This window comes from Nycticebus coucang, chromosome 14 (genome assembly GCF_027406575.1).
Source record: "Nycticebus coucang isolate mNycCou1 chromosome 14, mNycCou1.pri, whole genome shotgun sequence".
Taxonomy (NCBI): domain Eukaryota; kingdom Metazoa; phylum Chordata; class Mammalia; order Primates; family Lorisidae; genus Nycticebus; species Nycticebus coucang.
The window spans coordinates 95,140,583-95,167,135 of NC_069793.1; the positions used below are offsets into that span (position 1 = coordinate 95,140,583).

The window sequence follows — 26,553 nt, forward strand, 5'->3', positions numbered from 1 at the left end:
ACCAGGGGTAGTCTATGGGGAAGATGAAGAGAACAAAGAAACAAAGAACAAAGAAACAAAAAAACATATTCTAGAAAAATATATTTCATACATCTTTTCAACTTTTAAAAAGAAGTCAGTGAGCAGAACTGAGATGAAACATCTCAGATACAATGATATAAAAATGTAGCAAAATCAATTATTTAGGTTTTTGCCATTTCTAGGCCACACTATAATTCAACAGTAATAAATACCATGTAATAGAGAATAATGTAAAGCACTGATTGCAACCTTGATATTTATCACTAGCTTTCAGAAACTCACAGAAGCACAAATAGATTCCATCTCCTTAACTACATTTTCAGTCAGAGCAATGCAAGGGACTTCTGCCCTTCATGGCAGAGTACAACCAACAGTGGTTATGTGTATAGTGTGTGGAAGTTGATCAGCCAAGGTCCATTAGCCAAACAGGTAAGTGTAAAGAGAGCCTGAGTGTGCAAGAGCCAAGGCACCAGACTTACACCCAATTTAACACTGCTAAGAACAGGTCGACTTGTGCGTCACTAGCCAGTAAATGCTTTTCTCATCCTATAGTCATTAGAACACATAAGAGATTCATGTTAAATTACATCCTGACTTATTTATTATTACTTTATAAAAACAATCTCTCAGAGTGCCCGCTCTCTAGCAGCTCTGGGTCTCATAGCACCATGGGTCCAGAAAAGTGTTTCTCGAGGCTTTCAAGGGGCTGCCTCTCTTGACTACTCATCCTCATCTTACCACTTTTCATGGGATGAGGACTCACACACATATACTTGCCATGAGTTACCTATCTCCAAGTCACTTCTTCTGGGAAGTTCATAAACCATTCTTCCATAACATTTTCATCAGGGATAAGACGTGCTTAGCATCTCTACCAGAAGCCATTTACTGCCAATCAGCTGTGAACTCAAGAGGGGTACTTTAGCTAAAATAAATCCCATGTTACAGAAGTCACAGATTTGAAGTTCAAGAGAAAAAATCATCAGCAAGAAGAATCCAGAAGTCTTTGTCGTGCATTCTTCTCTCCATTACTTGCTTTAGTTTCACTCTGTAGGTCCAGACCTGCCAAAATTGAAAATAAATATTTAAGACAGAGGTGCGGCAGAAACGATCACTGCGAAGCAACTTTTGCTAAAAATCTCTCTCATATTCTTTGCATTACCACACTTTGCTTTTTAGCCTAATGTTCATCCCCACACAAAGACTTAGAAATTAAACAACCTTATGCTGAATTATAGTTGGGTTCAGGAAGAGATAAAAGAAGAAATCATTAAATTCCTCAAACATAAAAGCAATGAAGACAGAAGTTACCAAAACCTGTGGGATGCAGCAAAAGCAATCTTAAGGGGGAAATTTATCACATTTGGTACCTACATTCAAAAAACAGTGTGTGTCAACAAATTCATGAACCATCTTATGGGATTGGAAAAAGAAGAACAATCTAATCCCAAACCAGCAGAAGAAAAGAAATAACCAAAATTAAACCAGAGATTAATGCAATTGAAAACAAAATAATCATCCAGAAAATTAACAAAACAGAAAGTTGGTTTTTCGAAAAAATACATAAAATCGATAAACCTATGGCCAGATTAACTAGAAACAGAAAAGTAAAATCTCAAATAACCTCAATCAGAAACGATAAAGGGGAAATAACAACGGATGCCACAGAGATACAAGAGATCATCTCTGAATACTACAAGAAATGCTACGCGCAGAAATTTGACAATGTGGAAGAAATGGATCAATACCTAGATTCACACCCTCTCCCTAGACTTATGCAAGAAGAAATAGATCTCCTGAACAGACCAATTTCAAGAACTGAGATCAAAGAAGCAAGAAAAAAATCTCCAAACAAACAAACAAAAAAAGCCCTGGTCCACATGTATTCACACCAAAATTCCATCAAACCTTCAAGAAGAGCTTATTCCCATACTGCAGAAATTATTCCAAAAAATTGAGAAGGAAGGAATCTTCCCCTAACATGTTCTATGAAGCAAACATTATTCTGCTACCAAAACCAGGAAAAGACCCAACTAAAAAGGAGAACTTCAGACCAATTTCACTAATAAATATAGATGCAAAAATTCTCAATAAAATCTTAGCCAATAGAGTACAGCTACACATTAAAAAAATCATTCATTACGATCAAGTAGGTTTCATCCTAGGGATGCAAGGCTGGTTTAACATATGCAAGTCCATAAACACAATTCACCATATCAACAGAGGCAAAAATAAAGACTATATGGGGCAGTGCCAGTGGCTCAGTGAGTAGGGCGCCAGCCCCATATACCGAGGGTGGCAGGTTCAAACCCAGCCCCAGCCAAACTGCAAACAAAAAATAGCTGGGCGTTGTGGCAGGGGCCTGTAGTCCCAATTACTCGGAAGGCTGAAGCAAGAGAATTGCCTAAGCCCATGAGCTGGAGGTTGCTGTGAGCTGTAATGCCATGCCACTCTACCAAGGGCAACAGAGTGAGACTCTGTCTCTAAAAAAAAAAAAGAAAGAAAGACTATATGATTCTCTTAAGTGATGCAGAAAAAGCATTTGATAAAATACAGCATCCTTTTCTAATTAGAACACTTAAGAATAGAGGCATAGGTGGCGCATTTTTTTTCAAGCTGCATCCTTTCATTTGCTATTAACTAGAATTAACTTTTTATTTATTTATTATTAAATTATAAACACATAGATCATGTATACATTCACATTTTTTAATCTGATCAAAGCTATCTATGACAAACCCAGAGCTAATATTATACTGAATAGAGTAAAACTGAAAGCTTTTCCACTTAGAAATGAAACCAGACAAGGTTGTCCTCCATCACCACTACTATTCAACATAGTGCTGGAAGTTCTAGCCAATACAATCAGGCAAGAGAAGGAAATAAAGGGCATCCCAACTGGTACAGAGGAGATCAAACTCTTACTCTTTGCCAATGATATAATTTTATACTTAAGAGAACCCCAAAGACTCAAGAATCCTGGAACTGATCAAAAAATACAGCAATGTCTCAGGGTATAAAATCAATGTCCATAAATCAGTAGCCTTTGTGTACGCCAGTAACAGCCAAGATGAGAAGCTAATTAAGGACAAAATTCCTTTCACAGTAGCTTCAAAAAAATGAAATACCTAACAATGTACATAACAAAAGAGGTGAAGGACCTCTACAAAGAAATTAAAAAACCCTAAGAAAAGAATTAGCAGAAGATATTAACAAATGAAGAACATACCATGCTTATGGTTGGGAAGAATCAACTTTGTGAAAATGTCAGTACTACCCAAAGCAACCTACAGATTCAATGCAATCCCTATTAAAACACCATCATCATACTCTCAAGATTTGGAAAAAGCATTCTTCGTCTTGTATGGAATCAACAGAAACACTGTATAGCCAAGGCAATTCTTTTTTTTTTTTTTTTTTTGCAGTTTTTGGCCGGGGCTGGGTTTGAACCCACCACCTCTGGCATATGGGGCTAGCGCCCTACTCCTTTGAGCCATAGGGGCCACCCAGCCAAGGCAATTCTTAGTAATAAAAACAAAGCCAGGGGTATCACCCTACCAGACTTTCAGCTATACTACAAAGCCATAGTGATCAAAACAGCACGGTATTGGCACAAAAAGAGATACAGACATCTGGAACCAAATAGAAAACCATGAGATGAAACTAACCTCTTATAGCTTTCTGATCTTTGATAAACCAAATGAAAACATGCACTGGGGAAAAGAATCCCCATTCGATAAATGGGAGAACTGGATAACCACATGTAAAAGACTGAAACTGGACCTACATCTCTCACCACTTACAAAAATTAATTTAAGATGGATAAAAGATTTAAATCTAAGGCACGAAACAATAAAAATCCTCAAAGAAAGAATCAGGAAAACACTTGAAGATATCGGCCTGGGTAAAGATTTTAGGAAGAAGACTTCCATGGCAACTGCAACAACAAAAATACACAAATGGGGCTTAATTAAACTGAAAAACTTCTGTACAGCTAAGGAGACAACCAAAGCAAACAGATAACCTTTAGAATGGGAAAAGATATTTGCATATTATGAATCGGACAAAAACTTGATAACTAGGACTTATACAGAAATCAAATTAATCAACAAAAAAAGACCCAACAATCCCATATATCACTGGGCAAGAGAGATGAATAGAACCTTCTCTTAAGAGGACAGACGAATAGCTAAAAACATATGAAAAAATGCTCACTGTCCCTAATCATCTCAGGAATGCAAATCAAAACCACCCTGAGATATCACCTAACCCCAGTGAGGATGGCCCACATCACAAAATCTCAAAGCTGCAGATGCTGACATGGATGTGGAGAGAAGGGAACACTTTTACACTGCTGGTGGGACTGCAAACTAATTCAACCTTTTGGGAAGGAAGTATGGAGAATCCTCAAAGAACTCAAATTAGACCTCCCTTTCGATCTTGCAATTCTATTGCTAGGCATCTACCCAGAAGAAAAAAAAATCCTTTTATCATTGGGACATTTGCACTAGACTGTCTATCACAGCTCAATTTACAGTCGCCAAAATGTGGGAACAGCCTAAATGTCCCCTAACCCAGGAATGGATTAACAAGCTGTGGTATGTGTACACCATGGAACACTATTCAGCTATTAAGAAAGATGGAGACTTTACATCTTTTGTATTAACATGCATGGAAGTGGAACACATTTTCTTAATAAAGTATCGCAAGAATGGAGAAGCAAGAATTGAATGTACTCAATGCTAATATGAAGGCAGGAGATGAGTTAATACTAGTGGGGAGGGTAGTGGAAGGAGCCAGTGAGGAGAGGAGAGGGGCGGGGAGGAGGCACGGGGCTGGGGAGTCCCAGTGTATGGCACACTTCTTGTGGGCAGGACGCAATTGTAAGAGGGCCTTTATCTCACAAATGCAATCAGCGTAACCTAATTCTTTGTACCCTCAATGAATCCCAAATAATAAAAAAAAAAATTAAATAAAAAATTAAAAAAGAACATAAAATAAATTAACAAACTTCCAGTCCATTTTGAAAGAGAAAATCAGAGCACAACAGGCAAGAAGATCAGGGGTGCAGAGAAAAGCCAGTAAGACCAGACAAAAAGAAACAAGAAAGAGCGGCGCCTGTAGCTCAAGCGGGTAAGGCGCCAGCCACATACACCAGAGCTGGCGGGTTTGAATCCGGCCTGGGCCTGCCAAACAATGACGACTACAACCACAAAAATAGCCGGGCGTTGTGGCGGGCGCCTGTAGTCCCAGCTACTTGGGAGGCTGAGGCAAGAAAATTGCTTGAACCCAGGAGTTGGAGGTTGCTGTGAGCTGTGACACCATGACACTGAACCCAGGGTGACAGCTTGAGGCTCTGTCTCAAAAAAAAAGAAACAAGAAAGACACCAAGGAGGAGCGCTGGCATCAGAAGCAGGGTATGACACAGAGGGTGAGCAAAGGAAGACAGACCGCCAACAAAAGCAAGACGTTTTCTTCTTTGGCAATCTGGGGGTTCCCTATCTTTCCCCATACTGAGGGGTTCCACCTGAGACCACGCTTGGAAAACAGCTCACATGGTGGGCAGGGGAAAGACTGTCAGTCCTGCTAAAAGGCTGCTGCAAAGGCACTGTGCAGGCTCCCGCAGCCTCCGCCCTGTAGAGCTAACCCTACCTTTGAGCTCTGCCATCTGGTTCCCCTGCTCCTCTCCCGCCGTCTCTGCAGACATGGGAGTTTTGCCATCAACAACGTCCATCTTGATCATGCCCAGGTTGGTCAGGAGTAGCAGTGGGTCGATCCCCTGACCGCTGCTTTTAATATTCTCCAATACCTTCAGGCACTTGTATGACTTGAGCTCACTAATATTCTCCTCCAAGAAAAGATTGTAGAGGCTCAAGTCGTTGTACCCTTCAGACTTGAAATGTAACACATCAAAGGTAGGCAAGATTTCGTACACGTTGAGAACATCGGTCTTCTGTCTGAATGGAACAAACAGCGTGTAGATGACCACGGGGGCCAGCAGGACATATACCAGGAGGTTGATGAAGCTGAGCAGCTGGAAGACGCCAACCGCGATGAGTTTGCACTGAAACTGATCGGGGACGGTGCTGTCATTTCTCAGGATCCCTGACTTGATGCTGCAGACAAACTCGTCCGAGAGCGAGGAGAGGCTGAAGTAATAGCCCAGGTAGACACAGGCTAACAATATAATGGTGAGTGTTACCAGCCGGCAGCTGATGTACTTGACGATTAAATTATTAGAGTTTTTCTTTGTCTTCAAGTACTGTTCCACGATTGGGTACTTGAAATGGCTTTCAGATATCTCCCACAAACTAAAAAGAAAAGGAAACAAAGATAGCCTAAGACGTTCACCAAGACCATCAATTATTAAAAGCATAAACACATCTCACAACGTCACACTAAAAATCTCAAAACACCCACACTTGACTACCTATTAATTCATTACAGTATTAGAGAGTAAAATCAGGTTAGGGGAAAAAAAAAGAGGAAAAGTAATAACAAAATACTTTCTTCCTTCATATTTTAAAGATGGCCTAGTTAATTAATGGGTTAATGTTTGAAAAGTCTTAGTAAGTGCTAAATGTTTGTTAAATGAATTAATTAGTTCCTGAGTAGGAATTGCTTTTTTTTTTTTATTAAACTGTGATTTTCCACTCCAGTATGCAGAATAAGGTGAAGAAGTTTTCAGCCCAGCTATAGCCGTCTGTGCTTCTTACAGGCAGAAGTAGGGACAGCTCAGCAGGTGAGGGGGGCCTGACAGACACACTTCGGGTCCCGTTCTCCCATTTATAGCTATAGGGTAGTATTTTTATCTGGAAAAAAGGGGAAAGGGGAGGTAAATAAATACCTTTAGTTAAAATGTTGTTCTGAGGGTTAAATGAGGTAATGTACTTAAAGCTCTTAACGCAGTGTCTGGGATCTATTAATGCATTCAAAAACTAAGAGCTATTCATATTATTTTTCCTGTTATTGGTAACAAGGAGCAGAGGGAGAATGTTCCAGGCAAGGCACGACTCACTCCTTCCTCATTTCTTTCACATCCTTTCTCTAAGCTCAGTTGTTGGGAAATCCTCTGTGCTTCTCCATTAAGGAGTAAGTCGATCGGGTGGCGCCTGTGGCTCAGTCGGTAAGGCGCCGGCCCCATATGCCGAGGATGGCGGGTTCAAACCCGGCCCCGGCCAAACTGCAACCTAAAAATAGCCGGGCATTGTGGCGGGCGCCTGTAGTCCCAGCTACTCGGGAGGCTGAGGCAAGAGAATCGCTTAAGCCCAGGAGTTGGAGGTTGCTGTGAGCTGTGTGAGGCCATGGCACTCTACCGAGGGCCATAAAGTGAGACTCTGTCTCTACAAAAAAAAGAAAAAAAAAAAAAGGAGTAAGTCGATCAAAGCAAGCAAGCTTCACGCAGTACCTCAGGCAGCTCCCCCATGAGGACATTTCAGGAGATGAGAGAATGACTTTCACTCAACCAAGGAAGGAGTCTGGACAGAGGTCAGGTGCCGAGACAGAAGGGAGGGTGACATCTAGGGAGAGCGGACATCCCTGGCTCCCATGAGCCGTCACTAGGTAGATGACACCCTTCCTGCTCCCAGCCCAACTCTAGGTGTAGACTGGCAGGAGAAAGGCAGAGAACTGGTATAGCAGAGACACACTGCCTGCTGGGGCTAAGTTACCTTTGCCCTACGTTCTCAGTGACACCTGGGACTGGGCAGGCTCCGTCTCGCAGGTCGAGGTTCTGTGCGCTCCTTGCAGCCTTAATTGCCCGGTTGTAGACTTTGTCAAGTTCTTCCATGATGAACTTCAAGTCTGAGCAGAGATGGGGTGCAGCTGCGAAACGCCAGAACAGAGGGGGCAGGTATAGGAGGATCGCGAACAGCAACAGGATGTAGGGGAAAAACTGCAAGAGAGAGAGGAACCACGGGATTAACAGACCTCTCCCTGCCCCTGCAAACACAACACTACAGCCACCCACGGCGCCTTCCTCATTTTGAGACACATACGCGAGCCTCCAGCACTTAAGGAAATCGAGCTCGTTACCTAAATGACTTCTTACGGCTAAATTCACTCCACCCTGGTCACGGCTAAATTCACTTCTCTAGCTATTACTCCACCCTGGTCACTATCTTTTTTTTCCTCAACAGACATTAATTTGAAATAACTGGCAACTACATGGTGACACATGACATCTCCTTTCTAATCACAGAAGGAAAAGAAAACATAAAATTATTCCCATGTCTTTTTGAATAATCTCCGCACAAAATCCCAATTAAAGAACAGGTACATATCAGGAAATATCACAATGGCTTTGGCCGGGTTTTTGCTGTTGTTTAATTTTTAAAGTCTTAAGAGGCATCTGAGGCTTAGGACTTTTTGGTTTTCCTTTTTGGAATCTGGGAGAATGCCAAAAATAAATAAATAACTTCACCCAAAACAAATTAGAAAAATGTTGGCTTCAGTGATCTAGGAATCATTCCAATAAAACAGCTGAAAGAAGTAATTAAATTCCCACAATGCAGAATGAACCTTCAGTCCTAGAACAGACCTGGAGGACAGTCCAACACCCTGATTTTACGGTTGGACGATGTGGGGTCCAGAGAAGCCAACCAGAACAGGCAACAGAATTGTGAGGACAGCATCGGATGTGGGTGCAGCCTGGTAACCAGCTCTACTGGGCAGCTAGGGAAAGTCCTGGCCTTGAGAAAAGGCTTATTACGAAGACTGTGGACTGCACGCAGTCTGTGCAGATATGCATTTAGCCTTGTGGCCTTGGGCAGTGAGATCACTGAGCCTCTGACCCACAGTTTCCCTATCCATGAAATGGTCATGTCATGTAAGTGTCAAAAAGATTAAAGGGGACAATTTACCAACAATGCTTAGTGTGGGCCCTGGCAGGTGAGAAGCACTAAAACGTTCCAGGCAAACCAACAAGAGCGCAAAGCTTGGTGGGCACGGAACCTTTAGTCTTCACAACAACCCTCACAAGTCCTGTGTGGATGGCGCTGCTTCACCAGGGGAAAGAAGAGGCGCTCAGAGCCATTTCTGGCTCCAGATCACAGAGCTAGTGAGAAGCAGAATAGTGAGAAGCAGGTCTGACCCCTCTGACCCCAGAACCACAAGCTAATACACTCTGAATTGCGTTGCTGCTCTGGAGAACGTCTCCTTACCTTTGGACTGGTCTATCTTCACAGTGTCTCAGAGTTATAACTGACAGAAGCCATAATGACCTCAAGTTGACATGAAACTCACTCCAAGCATCTCTGGAAGTGGGTAGCAGACCCCACACCACGGCCCTCACTGTAATTTCAAACGCACAGAGACAGCACAGAATGTCCCACGCATTCGTCAAGACCAGAGAGCCAACGTTAGCATGTCACTATAAAGTCAACTCCATCCTTTCATTTAGATTTCAATCCATGACTGTCCCTTTTCTATACCAAGGTCCCATCCAACATACCCATATGTCACCCTAGTCTCCTTAGTTTTGTAAAAGTTCCTTAGTCTTTCCTTGTTATTCATGAAAGCTATTTTTTTTAAAACCCTAAGTTATACATACAGCTTCACAAAGGGAATGGTTCCCATTAATATAGTCAAAATATTAAAAAACAGGCTGGGCGCAATGGCTCATGCCTGTAATCCTAGGACTCTGGCAGGCCAAATTGGGTGGATCGCTTGAGCTCAGGAGTTCTCAACCAGCCTGAGCGAAAGCAAGACGCGTCTCTAGTGAAAACAGAAAAATTAGCTGGGTATGGTGGCAGGTGCCTGTAGTCCCAGGTAGCTGGAAGGCTGTGGCAGGAAGATCTTTTGAACATAGGAGTTGGAGGTTTCTGTGAGCTAGGCTGACACCATGGCACTGGTGGACAACAGCAAGACTGTCTCAAACAAACAAACAAAAAAATTAAAAACCAAATTTACATGTGCTTCTTTATTAACACATTAAATAGCCTCTAAACAAATGAGTGACAGTTACCATAACTTAGAAGTAGTAACAAGTAAACAATATTTCAAAATATCTGTGATTTCTGGGGGGACACACTCGTAGCTACGGCTAATACCAGTATGGATTATTGCCTACATATAATCTTCTTTGATGTTAAATTTTAGTTAAGAGAGAATAATAACAGGACCATCATGTATATTCCTACCCTAATTCTCTCATGGGCCCACACTGGGAGTCTCTGCCCCAGAGGAAAGCAGCGCACGAAAGGCCCTGAAACTTCGCAAAGGCCTCCCCGAGACCGCTGCTTCACTTTGGTGCTCTGGGATGGGTTTCTCAGAATCATTAACCCAATTTGCAAAGTGCCCGTCACACAATGACACTCACAGCAGGCTATGATCAGCTGAATTTTGGCTGCATAATTCGTAGCTGGCTGTAGGGAGGAGCCAAGTTCGCTTACTGATCCTCACTCACTCTGAAAGGTGCCCATTAGTCTACAAACGTGAACCGCGCGCCCCAGATATGTGCTGCTTCTATGACCAAAAGAGCCAGGCATTTCTCTCTGGCAACCATGGGGAGAAAACAATTTCTAACTTGGGCTTGTGAAATACTTTTATAAATCACGGTTGTTACAAAGCAACTTGAATAATGACATTTACCTCACACTGTTCCGCCAAATTAAAAAGTGACTGTTTACAATCTGTGGCAGTTTTGCTAACACGCTCAAGCAGTGCAATAATTAGTGCCAATGGATGGTTCTGCACAGTTCACTGTGGTTAGAAAAGCAAATGTTTAAAATTATTATACATTGGCTCGGTGCCTATAGCTCAGCGGCTAGAGCACCAGCCACATACACTGGGGCTGGCAGGTTTGAACCGGCCTGGGCCTGCCAAACAACAGTGACAACTACAATGAGAATAGCAACCAAAACAGCCGGGCGCTGTGGCTGGTGCCTGTAGTCCCTGCTACTCGGGAGGCTAAGGCAAGAGAATCGCGTATGCCCAAGAGTTTGAGGTTGCTGTGAGCTGTGACTCCACAGCACTCTACCAAGGGCAACATAATGAGACTCTGTCTCAAAAAGAAAAAAGAAAGCACTGCGTATTAGCTGTTTGCTTTTTTTTTTTTTTAAGAGACAGAATCTCACTTTGTCACCCTTGGTAGAATGCCATGGTGTCACAGGTCACAGTAACCTCCAAATCCTAGGCTTAGGTGATTCTCTTGCCTCAGTCCCCTGAGCAGCTGGGACTACAGGCATCTGCCACAACACCCGGCTATTTTTTTTGTTGTTGTTGTTGCAGTTTGGCCGGGGCCGAGTTCGAACCCGCCACCCTTGGTATATGGAGCTGACGCCCTACTCACTGAGTCACAGGTGCTGCCCTGGCTGTTTGCTTTTTTCCTAAAATATCCTCATACCTTGATCACCTCTGTAGAAATATAGTTGAACGTCCTATCTCTTGGTTTTCTCCACATTAAACCTCCTTTTTCCTCTCCCATTAAAAATAAAAAGGCAACTTTCAGTCAGTCTGTAATAAAGCAGTAAAATCAATTCAATTGAAAAAGGAACCCCCCAAAAGCTTTAAATTATAGTCTTTAAAATCCTTTTGACCAAATAAGCAACACTGGAAAAGTGAACATGCTTTGAGAATGCATGGGTCTGCAGATGGCAATAGCTTTCCTCAAAAGCTCTGTCTACACAACGTTTAGTCTGAGAAGCTGAGTGTCTCCGAAAGCCGTGATTGCACTATTCCGGTCCAGGTTAGAACTGAGCTCATCTAAGGTTAGAACTGAGCTCATCTAATGGCAGAAACTCTTCAAAGCAATGTGGAACCAGGCAGTTGTTCCAACCACAATATTCAGTCTATCTGGTTTAAAAACATGTGCTGTTTCTGGAAAAGGCTGTCGTTAGGACAATAGGACCTCCAGATGGAAGGAACCTGGAAGGTGTGACCTCCTATAACTTCCCTGCACGTCAAACCCCTTCCACCTCCTCTAGAGTCAAGAACCATTTGGGTAGGACTGAACAACTCCTCCACTGAAATGCACATCTCTCTCATCTTGTGAGATTAAATACAGATCAGAAAATCTCTCCTAGGCACCTGCTACGTGTCAGGCAGTGAGTGGTCTAGACACATGGGCCCCCGCAGACTAGGTACAGAATCTGCCCCAAGATCACACAGGCCAGAAGAGAACAAGCCAGTAATTAAACAATCAAAACAGAAGAGTGATGGCCACAAAATACACAAGGTGACCATAAAGTTCGTGTGCAATTTAAAATAGTGTGCGATTTTGAATTGCACACAAACTTTATGGTCACCCTATGTCAGTACTAAGTACAGAAAAGTCTCTGGGAGAGTCGTAGAAACCTCATACAAGAAATAACTGATCTATCTGATAGAAGGGAAGCAATCAAAATAAAGACTCATGTTAAAACTCAGGTCAGTGCGGTGTCTGAGGCTCAAAGGAGTACGGAGTACTGGAGGTGGTGGGTTCAAACCCGGCCCCGGCAAAAAACAAAAACAAACCCAAAAACAAAAAAACAAAAAACTCAGCTCAAATTTCCTGTCCTCCATGGCCTTCCAGGTATCCTCGGCCCTCTGCCTGGAATCCTTTTCTTCTCGTCCATCTAGCAAATTCTCACCCGTCCAGAGCAGCAAAGTGAACAGCAAGTTGGCAAGTGAGGAAATAGAAAGAGCTGACCAAGGATGCATTTTACAAGGGTACAAGTCAAATCTACAAAGGGTAGAGTATAAATGTCTTAACACAATAATTAAGAAAGTGCGGTGAAGGCTATGTTAACCAGTTGTAGGTAAAATTGTATACAAAACCAGCACGTTGAACCCCATAAATGCATTAATGTACACAGCTATGATTTAATAATAATAAAAAAAAGAGCTGAGGCTGGAAGCGTGTGTGGGTTGTGTCCCTCCAACATTCACGTCTACCTAGAACTGTTTGGAGATAAGGTCTTTGCAGATGCAATTAGTTCAGATGAGGTCATACTAAATCAGAGTGGGCACGAATCCAATGAAGGCCAGGTGGAGACCCAGGGGAGAAGCCATGTGATGGCAGAGGCAGAAACTGCAGGGATGCCTCTACCAAGGAACATCACGGATTGCCAGCAAGCGCCAGGAACTAGGAGATGTGCTTGTCACAGATTCTCCCTCGGAGCACCCCCCCTCCCACCCCAAGGAACCAACCCTCCCAACGCCTCCATGAGAGAATCAATTTCTTTTTTTTTTTTTTTTTTTGTAGAGACAGAGTCTCACTTTATGGCCCTCGGTAGAGTGCCGTGGCGTCACACGGCTCACAGCAACCTCCAACGCCTGGGCTTAAGGGATTCTCCTGCCTCAGCCTCCCGAGTAGCTGGGACTACAGGCGCCCGCCACAACGCCCGGCTATTTTTTGGTTGCAGTTTGGCCAGGGCCGGGTTTGAACCAGCCACCCTCGGCATATGGGGCTGGCACCTTACCGACTAAGCCATAGGCGCCGTCCGAGAGAATCAATTTCTGTTACAGTAATTTGTTATGGCAGCTCTAGGAAACTCATGCCCGGTTAGGGACCTTAGTATGCAGGCCTCATGCCCCTACCCTTTACACAGTGGGAAAGCACTGGTGTAAGGCATCATCAAACTCATTTTAGAAAGTCACTACAGCAGCAGAGAGGAAACACACTGGACAGGAGAAGGCGGGGCAGGAGGTCACCGCAGCAGACGGGAGGAAGTGGTAAGCGCTGAACAGAGGCGGCGGCAGCTACAGAAGGGGAGCGGATCTGAGCAACTCGGAAGTGAGGGATTGAAAGGGAAGAAACGATCATGCTGGGTTCCCAGTTAGGTGGGGCCATGGGTGGCGGTACCACCACCTGATGCCAGCATCCCCGCGGACCAGAAAGAGCCTTCTGAACACAGGGCACCTGTAGTCAAGGACATCCTGGCATGTAGCAGAGATCACTGAAAATAAGAGACTCGTGCTAGTCTTAGGATTCAGGATTTGGCTGAAACCATGAACACGGTTGAGATCGTCCAGAAAGAATGGGTAGAAGGAAGAGACGGGGAGAACCACGGATGGGCCTGTGGCCCTTTAAGAATTGGGCAAAAAGGGAATCTTAGAAGAGATGGGAAGAAACGGTTAGAAATAGGAAGTAGGTAAACCAAGAACATACCGTGTTGGGGAAATGGAGTAAAAGGAAGCATGAAGGATGTCTGTCTGGCTATATGCTGTTCAGATAATAAGCCACTTAGACAGCGGGACTCAGAAGAGGGAAGGGCTCCTACCCCACAAAAGCTAGTACCCTCCCTGAGTGTGCAGAGGGCAGGACACAAGGACGGTATGGGCTCTGTTCTGTACCAAGGGAAGACACCCGAGGCACTGTGATTCACACTGTTGAGGGAAGGGGACCCAACACGGGGCGAGCCTGGGAGAAGAAAAGATGGTGCGTCCGTGCACAGGAGGAAAAGAAGCCCACCAAGAGAATGAGCATCAGCTGCCAAGAAAGAGCCTTCCCACACAGCGGTAGGAAATAAAATCAACTTTCCCGTGAGGCAGGCAGCTCCTGTTCAGTGAGTCTGTGACCACCTGGGAGGGCTTTAGTGCTCTAGATCAGGGATTGGCAAACATGAGCCAGAGAAAAATCACAGGCTTTGGGAGCTGTATGGTCTCTGTGGCAGGTCTGCATCAGACCTGCTGACCTGGGCTTTACGTCTCAGCGAGATCTTCACGTCATCTGCAAGCAGGGAATTTGAGAAACACCAACCCAGATGGCTGGTGCCCATAACAGAACCAAGATGGGCCCCAACCATCAGAATCTCCTGGGAAGCTGATAAAAACCCTATTTCTGGCCTTACCCCTAGAGGTTCCAACTTCAAGGTCTATGTGGGGCTCAGGACTCTACATTTTCACAAGGCCCCTTGGCTAATGCTAAGGTTTGGAAACCTCTGGTCTGGTGGCCTCAGACACCCCCTCTAGCTAAGTTTCTGTTTCTCTAGGGGAGAGAAATGAAGGATTTTCCCACTGTTACATTTTTGTTGTTGTTTTTCTTATTGAGTTTTTTTCCCCCAGTCAAAACCCAACTTTTCTATTTCAGAGAAAAATTGTGCTGACAGTTGCCTACACTGAACTCCAACAGAGAAAACACCATACAAAACGGGCCAGTTCTCAAGCAGTCCTAGGGCGCCACCTGCCAGTGGCCTGGGATGCACACATCTCCTGCAAAGACCTCGCACTTGGGCAGAGACTGGAGACCGGAGTGGGAGAGGAGGAGAGAGGAGAAATGAAAGAAGCTGGTGGGAAGAAATGATACCCTCGATCCCACCAGTGTCATAAACTCTCTGTACTGATTCTTTAACATTACATTGAATAACTTCTTTGAGGGAACTTAGGACTCCAGGTTTTAGGACCAGCAGACAAGAAAGAACCTTCCCATACAACTGTAGGAAATAAAATGAACTGTCCTATGAGGCAGGGAACTCCCTTTCAGTGAGTTTGGGACCATCTTGGAGGGCTTGAATTCCAGCATCAGAATTGAATTCAGAAGTGTTTAAATGGATGCTGAGCCTCTATACCTGCACCCTCAGTCAGGAAGCTCCTGGAGACCCAAGCCTGGTTGCAAGCAGAAGGGCACCCGGGCCACCTCCTTCTCTCCCCTCTCCCACCTATGAGCTTTGAGCACCTGCTCTGCTACGCATCATCTCAGGAGCACCTGGTCTCTGCCTGCCTGGAACTTACAGTCTTAGAAATCCATAAGTAAGCAGAATTAAGGCAAGTGATTACCATATCCAAGGATGATTCCAGGAAAGGTGCAAGTTGCTCCCGGAATGCACAACCAGGCAATAAGGCAGGCTGGGATGGGGTGCACTGATGCTTTGCTTGGCTAGAACCTCATTTTTAGATCTGTCTTAAGGCAGGACATGGTCTACTATCCACAAAATACCTCCACTTGAAGTGGTATGCCTTGGCAAGAACCCTCAGCTTGTAGGTTCAAAGGAAGCTCCTAGGTGGAAATGGCATTTCAGGGGTCAGCCAGAGGCAGGGGGCAGGGGATGGTGCTCCCAACAAGGGGAGGTGTGTGTTCAGGATCCCAGAGGTATGGGGTGATGGGGCTGGGCCAAGAGTGGAGGCAGGGGCAGGTGCTGGAAGGAGGCTGCCTTATTAGCCAAATAATGTTCCCTTAAAAAATAAGTACAGACCTTTCACAGGGGCACTGCAAGATGTTAGGAAATGACAGGATATTAGCAAAAAAAGATCACCCTGAGATTATGTAGAAATGGGTAAGGGGGGTAGGAATGGAGCAGCCGAAGCCATCAGGAGACGCCGCAGGAGTCCAGAGGCAGAGATAGCAGAGGGTGCCCAGAGGGGAGTGGAGGAAGCAGAGGGCTTAGGGGCCATTCAAGAAAGCAGAACTACCAGGGCTTGGTGACTGACAAGATGTGGGGGTGGGTGAGGAAAAGTCAGAATGGCACTCTGACTTCTGGCTGATGCAAAGGGGCAGATGGTGGTGCCGTCAGCTGGGCCACGGGTCACAGCAGGGCTGGAAAGGGTCCACGTGCTCAGCTTTGAGCAGGACACACTGGAGGCGCCAGCTGGGCCGAGTGCTAAGGCTCCAGATGGCTGGGTGGGGGTCTGGAGCTCAAGAAGACGTCTGGGCTGGAGGAAAGGCCTGGGTGTTAAAGGTGCCTGGGCAGAAGCTGGGACAGGGGAAAGGAGGAGATGATGCAGGAAGGGGGTGCAGCATGACAGAAAAAGGGGCCTCAGACAGAGCCCTAGAGGAACTCCAGAGTCAAAGAAACAGCACCTGCGAGGGAGACTCTGCAGAGTCAAGAGGACATGTGCAGAGGGAGGGAGGGAGGAGAGGGCTGGGTGGCAGAGCAGAGCGGAGCCAAGTGAGATAAGTCTGAAGAGTGGGGACTAATCTCAGCGACAGGCCAGGAGGGAGTCGACAGGGCTGGGTGGCAGAGCGGAGCCAGGTGAGATTAGCCTGCAGAGTGGGGACTAATCTCGGCGGCAGACAGGCCACTGCTGGCCAGGGCAGAGCAGTCTGGTGTCCCAGTGGGATGCAAGGGGTGCGGCCAGGTGGCCCAGGGCCCTGGTTGGGAGGAGGCAGGACTGTGCAGAGGGCGGTGCTGGGGAGAGGGAGAGCGTGGCAGGTAAAAGGGCATGATGCGTTTCCAATTTCTTCTCTTGAGATGCGGAAACGAGTGTGCTGAAAAGTTAATGGGAAAGAGAGCCTGAAGATGGGGAAGGGCTGAACATGCAGGGGAGAAAAATCAGGCAGGACCCTGAGATGTGTCCGTGTCAAGTTTGCACTTTATCTGAAAATGGTGGCACATGACCCGGGAGGGCAGGAGTTGGGAGGGAATGTGAGGGAAGCTTTGATTTGGTTTCAGGTGACAAGTTCAGAATGATGTGAGCACAGAAGACGGAAGTGGAAAGGAGGTGGACGTCCTTGGAGATAAGGCAGGAACCCAGGCACCTGATTTGCCCTCCAGAAGGACACAGAAGTCGCCTTTGTGTGCTGGGTGTGTTATGAGCCACTCCCGAAGTTCTGAATGGATGAGGGGTGCCTGGGAGGATGGAAGCCATGAGGGGGAGTGGAGATGACACAGTTGGTGTCAAGAACGGCTCTGCCACTGAGTTTTACATGATGAAACAGCAGCAAGGGTCAGAAATAACACCGACATGGGAAGAAAACCCACGCCCGTGAACACGCTGAACTAAGGGCCTCCTGGGTCGACAGCGCCCCCTGCTGGGCAGCTCTGCTCCCTCCATGTGCTGAGCAGAACTTCACCAACTGGTAACTTTCACGCACAGGTACAATCCAGACTTCTGCAGCCACACAAAAGTTAAACCTGTCACTTTTTTCACTTGTGAAACATATCTGAGATCCAAAGTAGGTGGGCAGCGCCTGTAGTTCAAAGGAGTAGGGTGCCGGTCCCATATGCTGGAGGTGGCAAGTTCAAACCCAGCCCCAACCAAAGTAGGCTGCAGGCTCCCATCTGGCTGTGGGAACTTGAACAAGGCCTTAAACTCTGGCCCTCAGAGCCACCTACTTTATAGTCACAACATGGAGGAGCCAGGAGAAAACCAACAGGTCCACTTCTGGGCATATGCCCAAAAGAAATGAACGCCACGATTGGAACAGGTGTTCACTGCAGCCACTGTCACAATAGCCAAGAGGTGCTAACAATCCACGTGTCCTTTGGTGAGTGGATAAACTGGAAATTTGTATGTATGCTACAACATGGATGGACCTTGAAAATGCTGTGCTCAGTGAAATAAGCCATGTGCAAAAGAACAAATACTGTCTGACTCCACTTACGAGGTATCTAAAATAGGCAAATTCAGAGATAGGAAGTAGTGTGGCGGCTGTTGGGGGCTGCTGCTTCCCAGGCCGAGAGTTTCGGTCTGGAATGATGAAAAGGCCAGGAGACGGACTGCAGCAATATTGCCACTGAACTCTATGGCTAAAAATGGCTAAAAAGGTAAATTTTATGTTATCTATGCTTCACAAAAAGAAAAGCTTTGATCATTGAGGAAATAAAGGTGCTGTGTTTACAGAATCTGGCCCAGCCTAGAAAGCCACACTGGTCTCCGTGTCTGTTCTCCAGTTAGGCTGAATCTGCATTTCTCTCTACCCACCTGTACCATGTCTTAGTTACCAGGGCTGCCACAACCACAGCCCACAAGACGGATGGCTTAACAGGAAATTTTCCCCTCAAAGTTCTGGAGAGAACTAGAAGTCTAAAATCAAAGTGCCAGCAGGGCCACGCTCCCTCTGAAGTCCCTAGGGGTGGGCCCTTCTTTTGGGGTCCCTGAGCCTGTGGCAACATCACCTCAGTCTAGGCCTCAGTGGTCACAGGGCTGTCTTCTTCCCAGGTGTCTTCACAGTGTCTTCCCTCTGTGCTGGTCTGTGTCCAAATTGCCCTCTTCATCTGAGGACACCGGTCATTTGGATGTGGGGCCTAATTATACAGCAGCCAATCTATTTACTCTTACCTAATTATATCAGCAGCCAATCTATTTACAAATAAGGTGACATTTTGGAGTACAGGCACTCGGGACTTCCAGATATCTTCAGGGGACACGATTCAACCCGTGACACCCCACACAAATGTAGAGTTAATCTAAGTCTCAGTCCCCACTTAACTCCCCTCCTGACAGCATTTGACACAGGTTATGATGTTGACACAGGCCTTCTTTATAGGACACCCTGCCTTTCAGGCACATGGCATTCTTCATTTTCCTTACAACTCTGGCTCTGTCTCCCCTGCCCACTCCTCCTACCCTACCTGGTCTCCATGTTGGAGCAGCCCTCAGACTCCAGCCCTGTCTCCGCTTCCTAAGAAACCCCACCCAGTCCCACAGCTTTACACCCCAACTACCTTCTGGCAGCCCCCACACTTATGGCTCCAGCTCTCCCCGCAGCCCATGGACACCATGTCTCACTGCCTGCTTGGCACATGCTGATGGAACATTCTGACATGTTAAAGAACGACTTGGTTTTCCTCCAAAAACTGCTTCTTCACCAGGCTTCTCCAAAAGGAGCACATGGCCTCAGCACCCAGAGCCTTGACAGCTTGGTCACATCATTGGCCCTCATCTTTCCTGCATCTTCCCACGTCCAATGAGCACATCTTGGAGGCTCCACATCTCAGAAGTGACAGCCCGAACCTGCCCCCTTCCCTCCACCTCCACCACTACCACCCTAGACCTGGGGTCAGCAAAGTGCCAGCCCTGAGCCAAACCTGCCCACAACCAGTCCTGTCTGTCTCTGCAGACTGGAGTGGCTGTGACAGTGACTGTGTGACCTGAAATGACCAAAAAATTACTATCTGCTATCTGCAGAAGAGTTTGCTGACTCCTGGTCTAGGCACTGGATATCACCTTGTGTGATATCATCCATCTGTGTAATCTTCTAATCAGAAATAAGACGTCAAGTTGCTTTCCATTTGTTCTTTGCCTTCTCAGAACTAACTGCTGCTCTTGTTTTCTGTTCCCTTACCGGAACCCTCATTCTGTGCCTAACAAGCGGCTCTGTTCCCTCCTGCACACCAGCACTGAGGCTAAACTCTTAGAACCACCAAGTTCTCCCTGTTCGGGTACCTGCAATGGCTCCTGTGGTCCCCAGCATTTAACCTAAACTTCTGTTCAGTTTGCAGAACCTTCTATAACCCAGCCTGCCCCGCCCTTCACAGTTGATGAGGGACCCACTGCTCCCCAACAGGACAAGCTTCTCCAGAAAGTGCCACTCACTCCACCAGGCAGTGCACTGGTCCCTGATGGGCCTTGGATCTTTTAACCCCTTCTCTGCCTTCTTAATTCCACCGGCATTTGAGCACGTTAAAAACATTCTCAGATAGCAAAATCTTCCTGGACCCAAACTTTCTCTCCAGCTGCCACCTAGCTTGTTACTCTGCCTTTTGGTTACCAGGCAAAAGGAGTTTCTGAAAAAGAAAAAAAAATGTGAAGAAATGGTTGACTGTTGTCATCTTCATTTCCTTCCATCCCATTCACTCTTCAACCATGGCCACCTGGTTCCTACCTCTCCAGTAAATCCCTCCTGCTGATCACCGATACGTCTGTTAATCTGTGCACACCCTGACCGCACTGGCTTCCCTGCAGCAGCATTTAACAGAGTTCACTGCTGTCTGAAAACACTCTTCCCTTGGTTTCTAACCACGCTCTCCTTTTGCCACTGACCGTTCCCGTTGCTCCCTCTCGGTGCTCTCCTCCACCTTGGTTTCCCCACCCACAGTGAGCAGCCTGGGAAGGGACCGGGTCGACTGTGGCTCAGGCAAACCTTCTCACCTACAGCAGGCCCTCAATCAACCTCAGCTACAATCAGCTCTCTTCTTTGCTGTCTTCAGCTTGACAACTTCCCTTTTATCCTTTCATATTGTTTCCATTTCCTCTGTAAAATTCTCTACATTATCATAATTCTTTAAATGTCTGATTAAATATCATTTTTAAAGTGCACGTCTGATCAATCTCCTATCTGCATCTCCTACAAGTCTGTTTCCATTTCTGACTTTTCTCCCACTTTTCTTGTAATCTGGTTATGTCTGGGTAAGTGCTGAGTATGCGTATGCAACAAACCAGAGCAAGAACTGGAGGCTGTGGATGACGGTACCTTTTTCCAGAGAGACTTTACTTTTGCTTCTGATAGGCCAGTAGCCGGGAGACACTGGCAATCCCAGATCGACTTTACTCAATCATCATGGCAATTATTCATGCAAGGATTCTGGCGAGAGCTGGTTTGACTGTGATCACCCCATCCTCCCCAGGGCTGGCCAGGGTCCTTTCAGCTTGACGGGTCCTCCCTTCAATTTTTGTCTCCTCCCTGGTGAATCTGGCGAGAGCTCTGTTCGGATGCTCAGCTACACTTCTGTCCAAACCAGCTGGTATTTCACTGCCAGAAAGCACATCTTGACCTCTCATCAACACCAGCTAGCCTAAGGCCTGGCTACCCCCACTGCTCCTGGACTGGAAAGGTAATATTCTGGGAATTAGGGACCCATGAGTCCTGGTATGCATGTCAGCAACTAGTCCTGTGACTCCTGGCTTCAACTTCTAAGTTTCCCACATCCTTATGTGTAAAATGCCATCTCGACAGAAATCTTTTTTGAGTTTCATCTCGTTCTACAAGTTTCACATTTGCCAACATTCCTGCCCACATTAGACAGTCCCAGATTATATATTCTTCCCCTGGATACAGCAACGCCAAGCCTAGTGACTCATTACAACTTTGCATTTGCCTAAGAACATTATAATAAATGGACTTAAACTACAATCGCATGAATTCAGATTTGAAAAGCCGTCTGAATAATGGAGCTTGCCCATTCCCTATTATCTGTTGCCCTGGAGACTAAACCACACAAAGCCGACCAGGACCCACCTAATGAGGACAGGAACCACGGCAGGGCATCTCTGCCCAACAGCACGCAGTAAACCAACGTGAAGGAAAACAGGCCCGAGTCACAAAAGTTTAAAATGTTCCTTTTAAAAAGGAGGATGCTGCCTGAATGTCCAGCAACAGGTCAAAGCAGGGGGGAGTCAAAGAAGCTTCAGCCTTCGGCTGTTCTGAAGCTAAAATTCCAGGCCTTCTTCAGCAGACCAGAGCACCAGAAGACACACACGTTCTACTTGTTTCACGATGAACAAAGCAAATAGTGGTTGAAACTGAACTTAATGGCAGGCTGAAACTAAGTCCTACTTTCATAAGCAAGGAGAAGACCTAGTGCGGTCACTTCACGCCCCAATCTGTGCATGCGCTCCCCAACTCCAGCCTCAGTTCCCGCTGCTCAGCCTCCACACATCCCCCCAACAACCCCCACCCCAGAGACACCACTGCTCTGACCACAGAGGGCCTGAACTTCACCTCTAGAGGTCTTGGAACTTGGATACTGGTGTCCCTGGAATAGTATCTCCCCTGACCTGCAGTATCTGCATCCAGGAGAAAGCAAAAGAATCTATTTCAAAAACTGGGCTGCAGCTCACAGCCCAGGGGGAGTCCCGACCCTGCTGCGGCTCACAAACCAGGGGGAGTCCCGACCCTGCTGTAGCTCACACCCCAGGAAGAGTCCCGACCCTGCTGTGGCTCACAACCCAGGGGGAGTCTTGACCATGCTGCAGCTCACACCGCAGGAGGAGTCCTGACTGAGCTGCAGCTCACACCCCAGGGGGAGTCCCGACCCTGCTGCACCTCACACCCCAGGGGTTCTCACTAGGCTTTTTGATATTCTAGAAGTGCACATGTTACAAGCAGCCTAACCCTACATTGGTTCTTACTTTTTCTAAGAGAACTTGTATGTAGCAGAAAAGGCACCAGCTGAGGAGCTGTGCACAAGTCCCAACTCTGCCCCTGTCTGGCTATGCTCATTCAGACATTCAAAATACCTGAGGGCCTATTATGGGCCAGACATCCTGGTGGGCACTAATGACATAAAAGTGCCTAAGACACGGGAGGTGCCTGCTGGTACAGAGCTAAAATCCAAAGCACACCTCTGTTTCCACATGTCCTAATGATGGTACTCTACCCAGCAAGTCATCTCTGAGTTTCCTCTGGACTTTAAAGTGTTAACAGTTTCACGGCATGATGCAGCTGAGGTTGGGCTACATGCAGGGATATGGCCCTGGCCTGTACTTACCTGTGTCGATGTGGACCGGCAGCCTCCCTGGTGGCTTCTGTATCTATAAAGCACACAAGTCAGATTTGGGCATGTGTCCCATTACCTTGTGAAGCCACAGAGGGAGATTTCCAGAATCGCTGTGCAGCGAGTCCTTCTGCTGAACAGCTGCCCAGCAGTAAGAATCCACGAAGGCAGCCTGGCGCCAGGAGAAAGAACTTGGGGAGAAGCAGCTTATTTGTGTACCTGAAAAGCAAACCAGATGTTCTACATGACTGAAATGCAGCTGCCTGCTCCACCCTGCCCCCTTTCTACAGTGTCAAGTCAAGAACACCAGAACATGGGCGGTGCCTGTGGCTCAAAGAAGTAGGGTGCTGGCCCCACATGCCACAGGTGGGTTCAAACCCAGCCCCTGGCCAAAAAATGCAAAAAATAAAATAAAACAAAAAGAACACCAGGACAGGACACAGGGATAAACAATAGTGAGGGAAGGACTAAAACACACACCCAAGTGCACATTAAAACTGAGTCCTGCAGTGTTTTTGTTTTTTGCCAACACTGGTCATGATAGTGGCTTGGGCACAATGGGAAAAATCTCTTGGGAGAAGTGAAACCACCATATAAAGAAAAAAACAACCAACCCCCAAACGTGTTAAGGGAAATATGGACAGAGCAAGTTTAGTTTAGGATAAGCATGGAGAGAAAGGGGGTTTGCACGCAGGAGGGCAATAAGTCGTCGTCTCAGGGAGAAAACCGCCAGGAAAAGGGACTTGCAGCCTGAGGATAAGAACGCTGAAAGGGCACCGGTAATAGACCACTGCCTGGGAAATTTACAGTTCTCCATCTCCTCTAAGAAAAAGAGACGTGAGCCCAAACTGCAGGCTAAGCAGTTGACATTCGGTCAGCGAATGCTAGAGCCGGAGATGGGCGCTCCACCAGGGAGCGGGGACGGGGGGCGCTCTCAGCTCTCTGCCGTCAACTTGCTTTTCTGGAAGGGACTCTGAAACTTGGTTTTGTCCTCTGCAAACTGAACACTGGCTCACCCTGCAGACACTATCTGTGAAGACTCTCCATGCTCCTGGCTGACATGACAGGAAACTGGTGATAGGACTGTGGGGCTCAGGGAAGAAGCTAAGTCCTCCCCCCACCCCCAGCAGACAGGGGCCAGGCCTGCTCCCATCCCCATCAGGCACACACAAGGTGTGTGTGTGTGCACGCGTGTGCACACACAGCAGGCACACTCTCCCACATCCTGCACAGCGTGGGAGAGGCCGGGTGCCTGGGCCTGGACAGAGCTGTATTTAAACCTGACATTGCCACTCACAGCTGGGTGACTCCTGGCAGGAAGTCACATAGGTAATCTTCCAAAGTTTGGGACCTCCAAAATGGGAATGATATTAGTAGTGTATCCATATTAAAGATATGTTGTAGTGACTAAAAAATTCAAAAAGGCAAAAGGCAGCAGCTACCCACTTACTTGAGTGCTGGTTCCCAGTTGTCAGCTGGGCATCAAGTGTCCCATTTCTCTAGAAGAATTAGTGAGCAGATTCTGGCCTCACTGTAAAGATGGGGGCATGCTCGTCAATCCCCCTTCCCACCCCACAGAGAGTGACGGGGACAGTGGGACTTGAGGAAGACAGGGTACTCAGAGCCTTGCCACACCCCCATGGTTGCCCGCCATGAGAATCAGCCTCTCTCAGCACTCCTCTCTGGACACATCACTTCCCTGTCCTGCCACAGGTGGAAGGCCAGCCCTCCCCAGGGGAAGCTGACCGTTTGAGGCCTTTTATGTTCCAGGGTCCAGGGAAGTCCAGCACCCCATCTTCCTCAACAAGTGCCTTGATACCACAGACATCAAGGAAGGACTTTTCAGCAAACGCCCTGGAAGGGGTTCATGGTGAAAAGTCACAAACATCAGAAAACATTCTGTAACAGGAGCAGGAATGGCTTAAATGTGAGTTGGGGGACGGGTAAGATAATCTCCCATTAAATTTATGTTCTTACATTTTATAAGAAAAATAAAGTAGCCAGGATGGTACAGGACTCAGCGCTAAGCTCCCACGGCTCCTGCATCAGTGTGACTGCTGGACACCTGCTGTGCCTTCCACCCACACAGGCCTCTGAGGACAGCAGCAGACACACAGGAGACAGATAGTCCTGGGGTTATAAAGTGGCATTTCTGGTAAGGTTGTGGGTGAGTCACTTGCTTGGGAACATCTGTTCAATACTAATGAAAATGAGAAACACTGTTATCATTTCATGAAACCATGCCCGTCCCGAATTGTTCCTTAGGTAAAGTCTGTACCATGCCTATCCAGTATTCATTAACATTCCCTCTACAGGAAAGGGTCCTTCAAGTTCTGTCTCAGGACCTCAAGGACCTTGTCCAGGCAGTGGTAGGGGAAAAAGGAAACTGAGAGAGGGGGAGACAGAAAGACATTCAGGACATATTGAACATAAGGAAATGTTCTTCATGAAGGAGGGTCGGAAGAAAACACAGTGGGTAATTTACATTCACTGGACGCTAACCAGCTCCTAAATCATTACCTTACTTTAACCTCACAACCAAATGGACAGAGAGGGGAGATATCTTATCTTCCTTTTACCCTAGGAGAAACCACAGCTCACAGCAGTTCATTCTGTAACCCCCGACCCAAGCTAGTAATTGGTGCAGCGTGATTTAAATCCGTACCCACCTCCCAGTTTCTCTTAGCACTCCTCTCGGGGCCAGTCACTCTGTAAGGCCACACAAGGGGGTCCTGGAGACCAGGGCTTTGCCAGAATGGGGAATCTGAGCAGGTGGCTGGGAAGAAAAAAGCTGCCTGAAAGAGTCAAGGACAAATCTGGGAAAAGAAATAGATCAAGCCCCAGGTGCTGTGTATTCCCAGGCCGGAAATGGGAAACGAAGTCAGGGAGGTCAAGACAGGCAGAGAGGGAAGAGCGGGAGAGAAGACAGGGACGAAACAGGGCGTGCTGGGTGGGTGGTGGTGCCTGGCACAGTGGGGCACTGTGAGCCATAAGCCGCCTCTATCCAGTCTGCGCCAGCCAAGCCTGATTCCAAAGCACCCAGGTCAGCCTGGCCAGCTGCTCCTGTGGAGTGGGGAAGCTTGGGACCTGGACTGTCTGCCTCATCTACTCTTCAAAATAATACTGAGAGGTAAAGTGATTCGGTCTTCAGGTATTTTCCTAGTCGTTTCCCAATCAAGAGGGCTTCCAGTCTCCCCCCTCTCCATCAGTTTAAACCACTGCCAGATTATTCATCCTTAAGCTCAATTCTGATCCTGACACTCCATTAGCTCAACAATTCTCATTGGTCCCCCCTGCCCAGGGCACAAATCTGCAGGGATGCTCTAATACAACTCAGCAGCAGCTCCAGGCCCTGAGTCTCCTTACCATATCCTCGGCCCCAGGGCCCTGCCAGAGCCCCCCACACTGTTCCTGCAACGCCTTTCCAAGCTTGACCCCAACGTCATCTTCTCCACCA

General features: G+C 46.8%; 1 protein-coding gene across 2 annotated transcripts in view; it reads right to left on the reverse strand.

The window, feature by feature from the left end:
* Positions 1–894: 894 nt before the first annotated feature.
* The window catches only part of PANX1 (pannexin 1), a 52,093-nt gene continuing 26,434 nt past the window's right edge, over positions 895–26,553 (reverse strand). For both annotated transcript variants that reach the window (XM_053561965.1, XM_053561966.1), the window contains 4 exons: positions 23,176–23,315; positions 7,692–7,915; positions 5,674–6,332; positions 895–1,083 (listed from right to left, as the gene is read on the reverse strand). In XM_053561965.1, the coding sequence (XP_053417940.1) occupies positions 1,004–1,083; positions 5,674–6,332; positions 7,692–7,915; positions 23,176–23,315 (1,103 nt within the window). In that variant the 3' untranslated portion in view covers positions 895–1,003. The remainder of the gene's footprint in view (positions 1,084–5,673; positions 6,333–7,691; positions 7,916–23,175; positions 23,316–26,553) is intronic.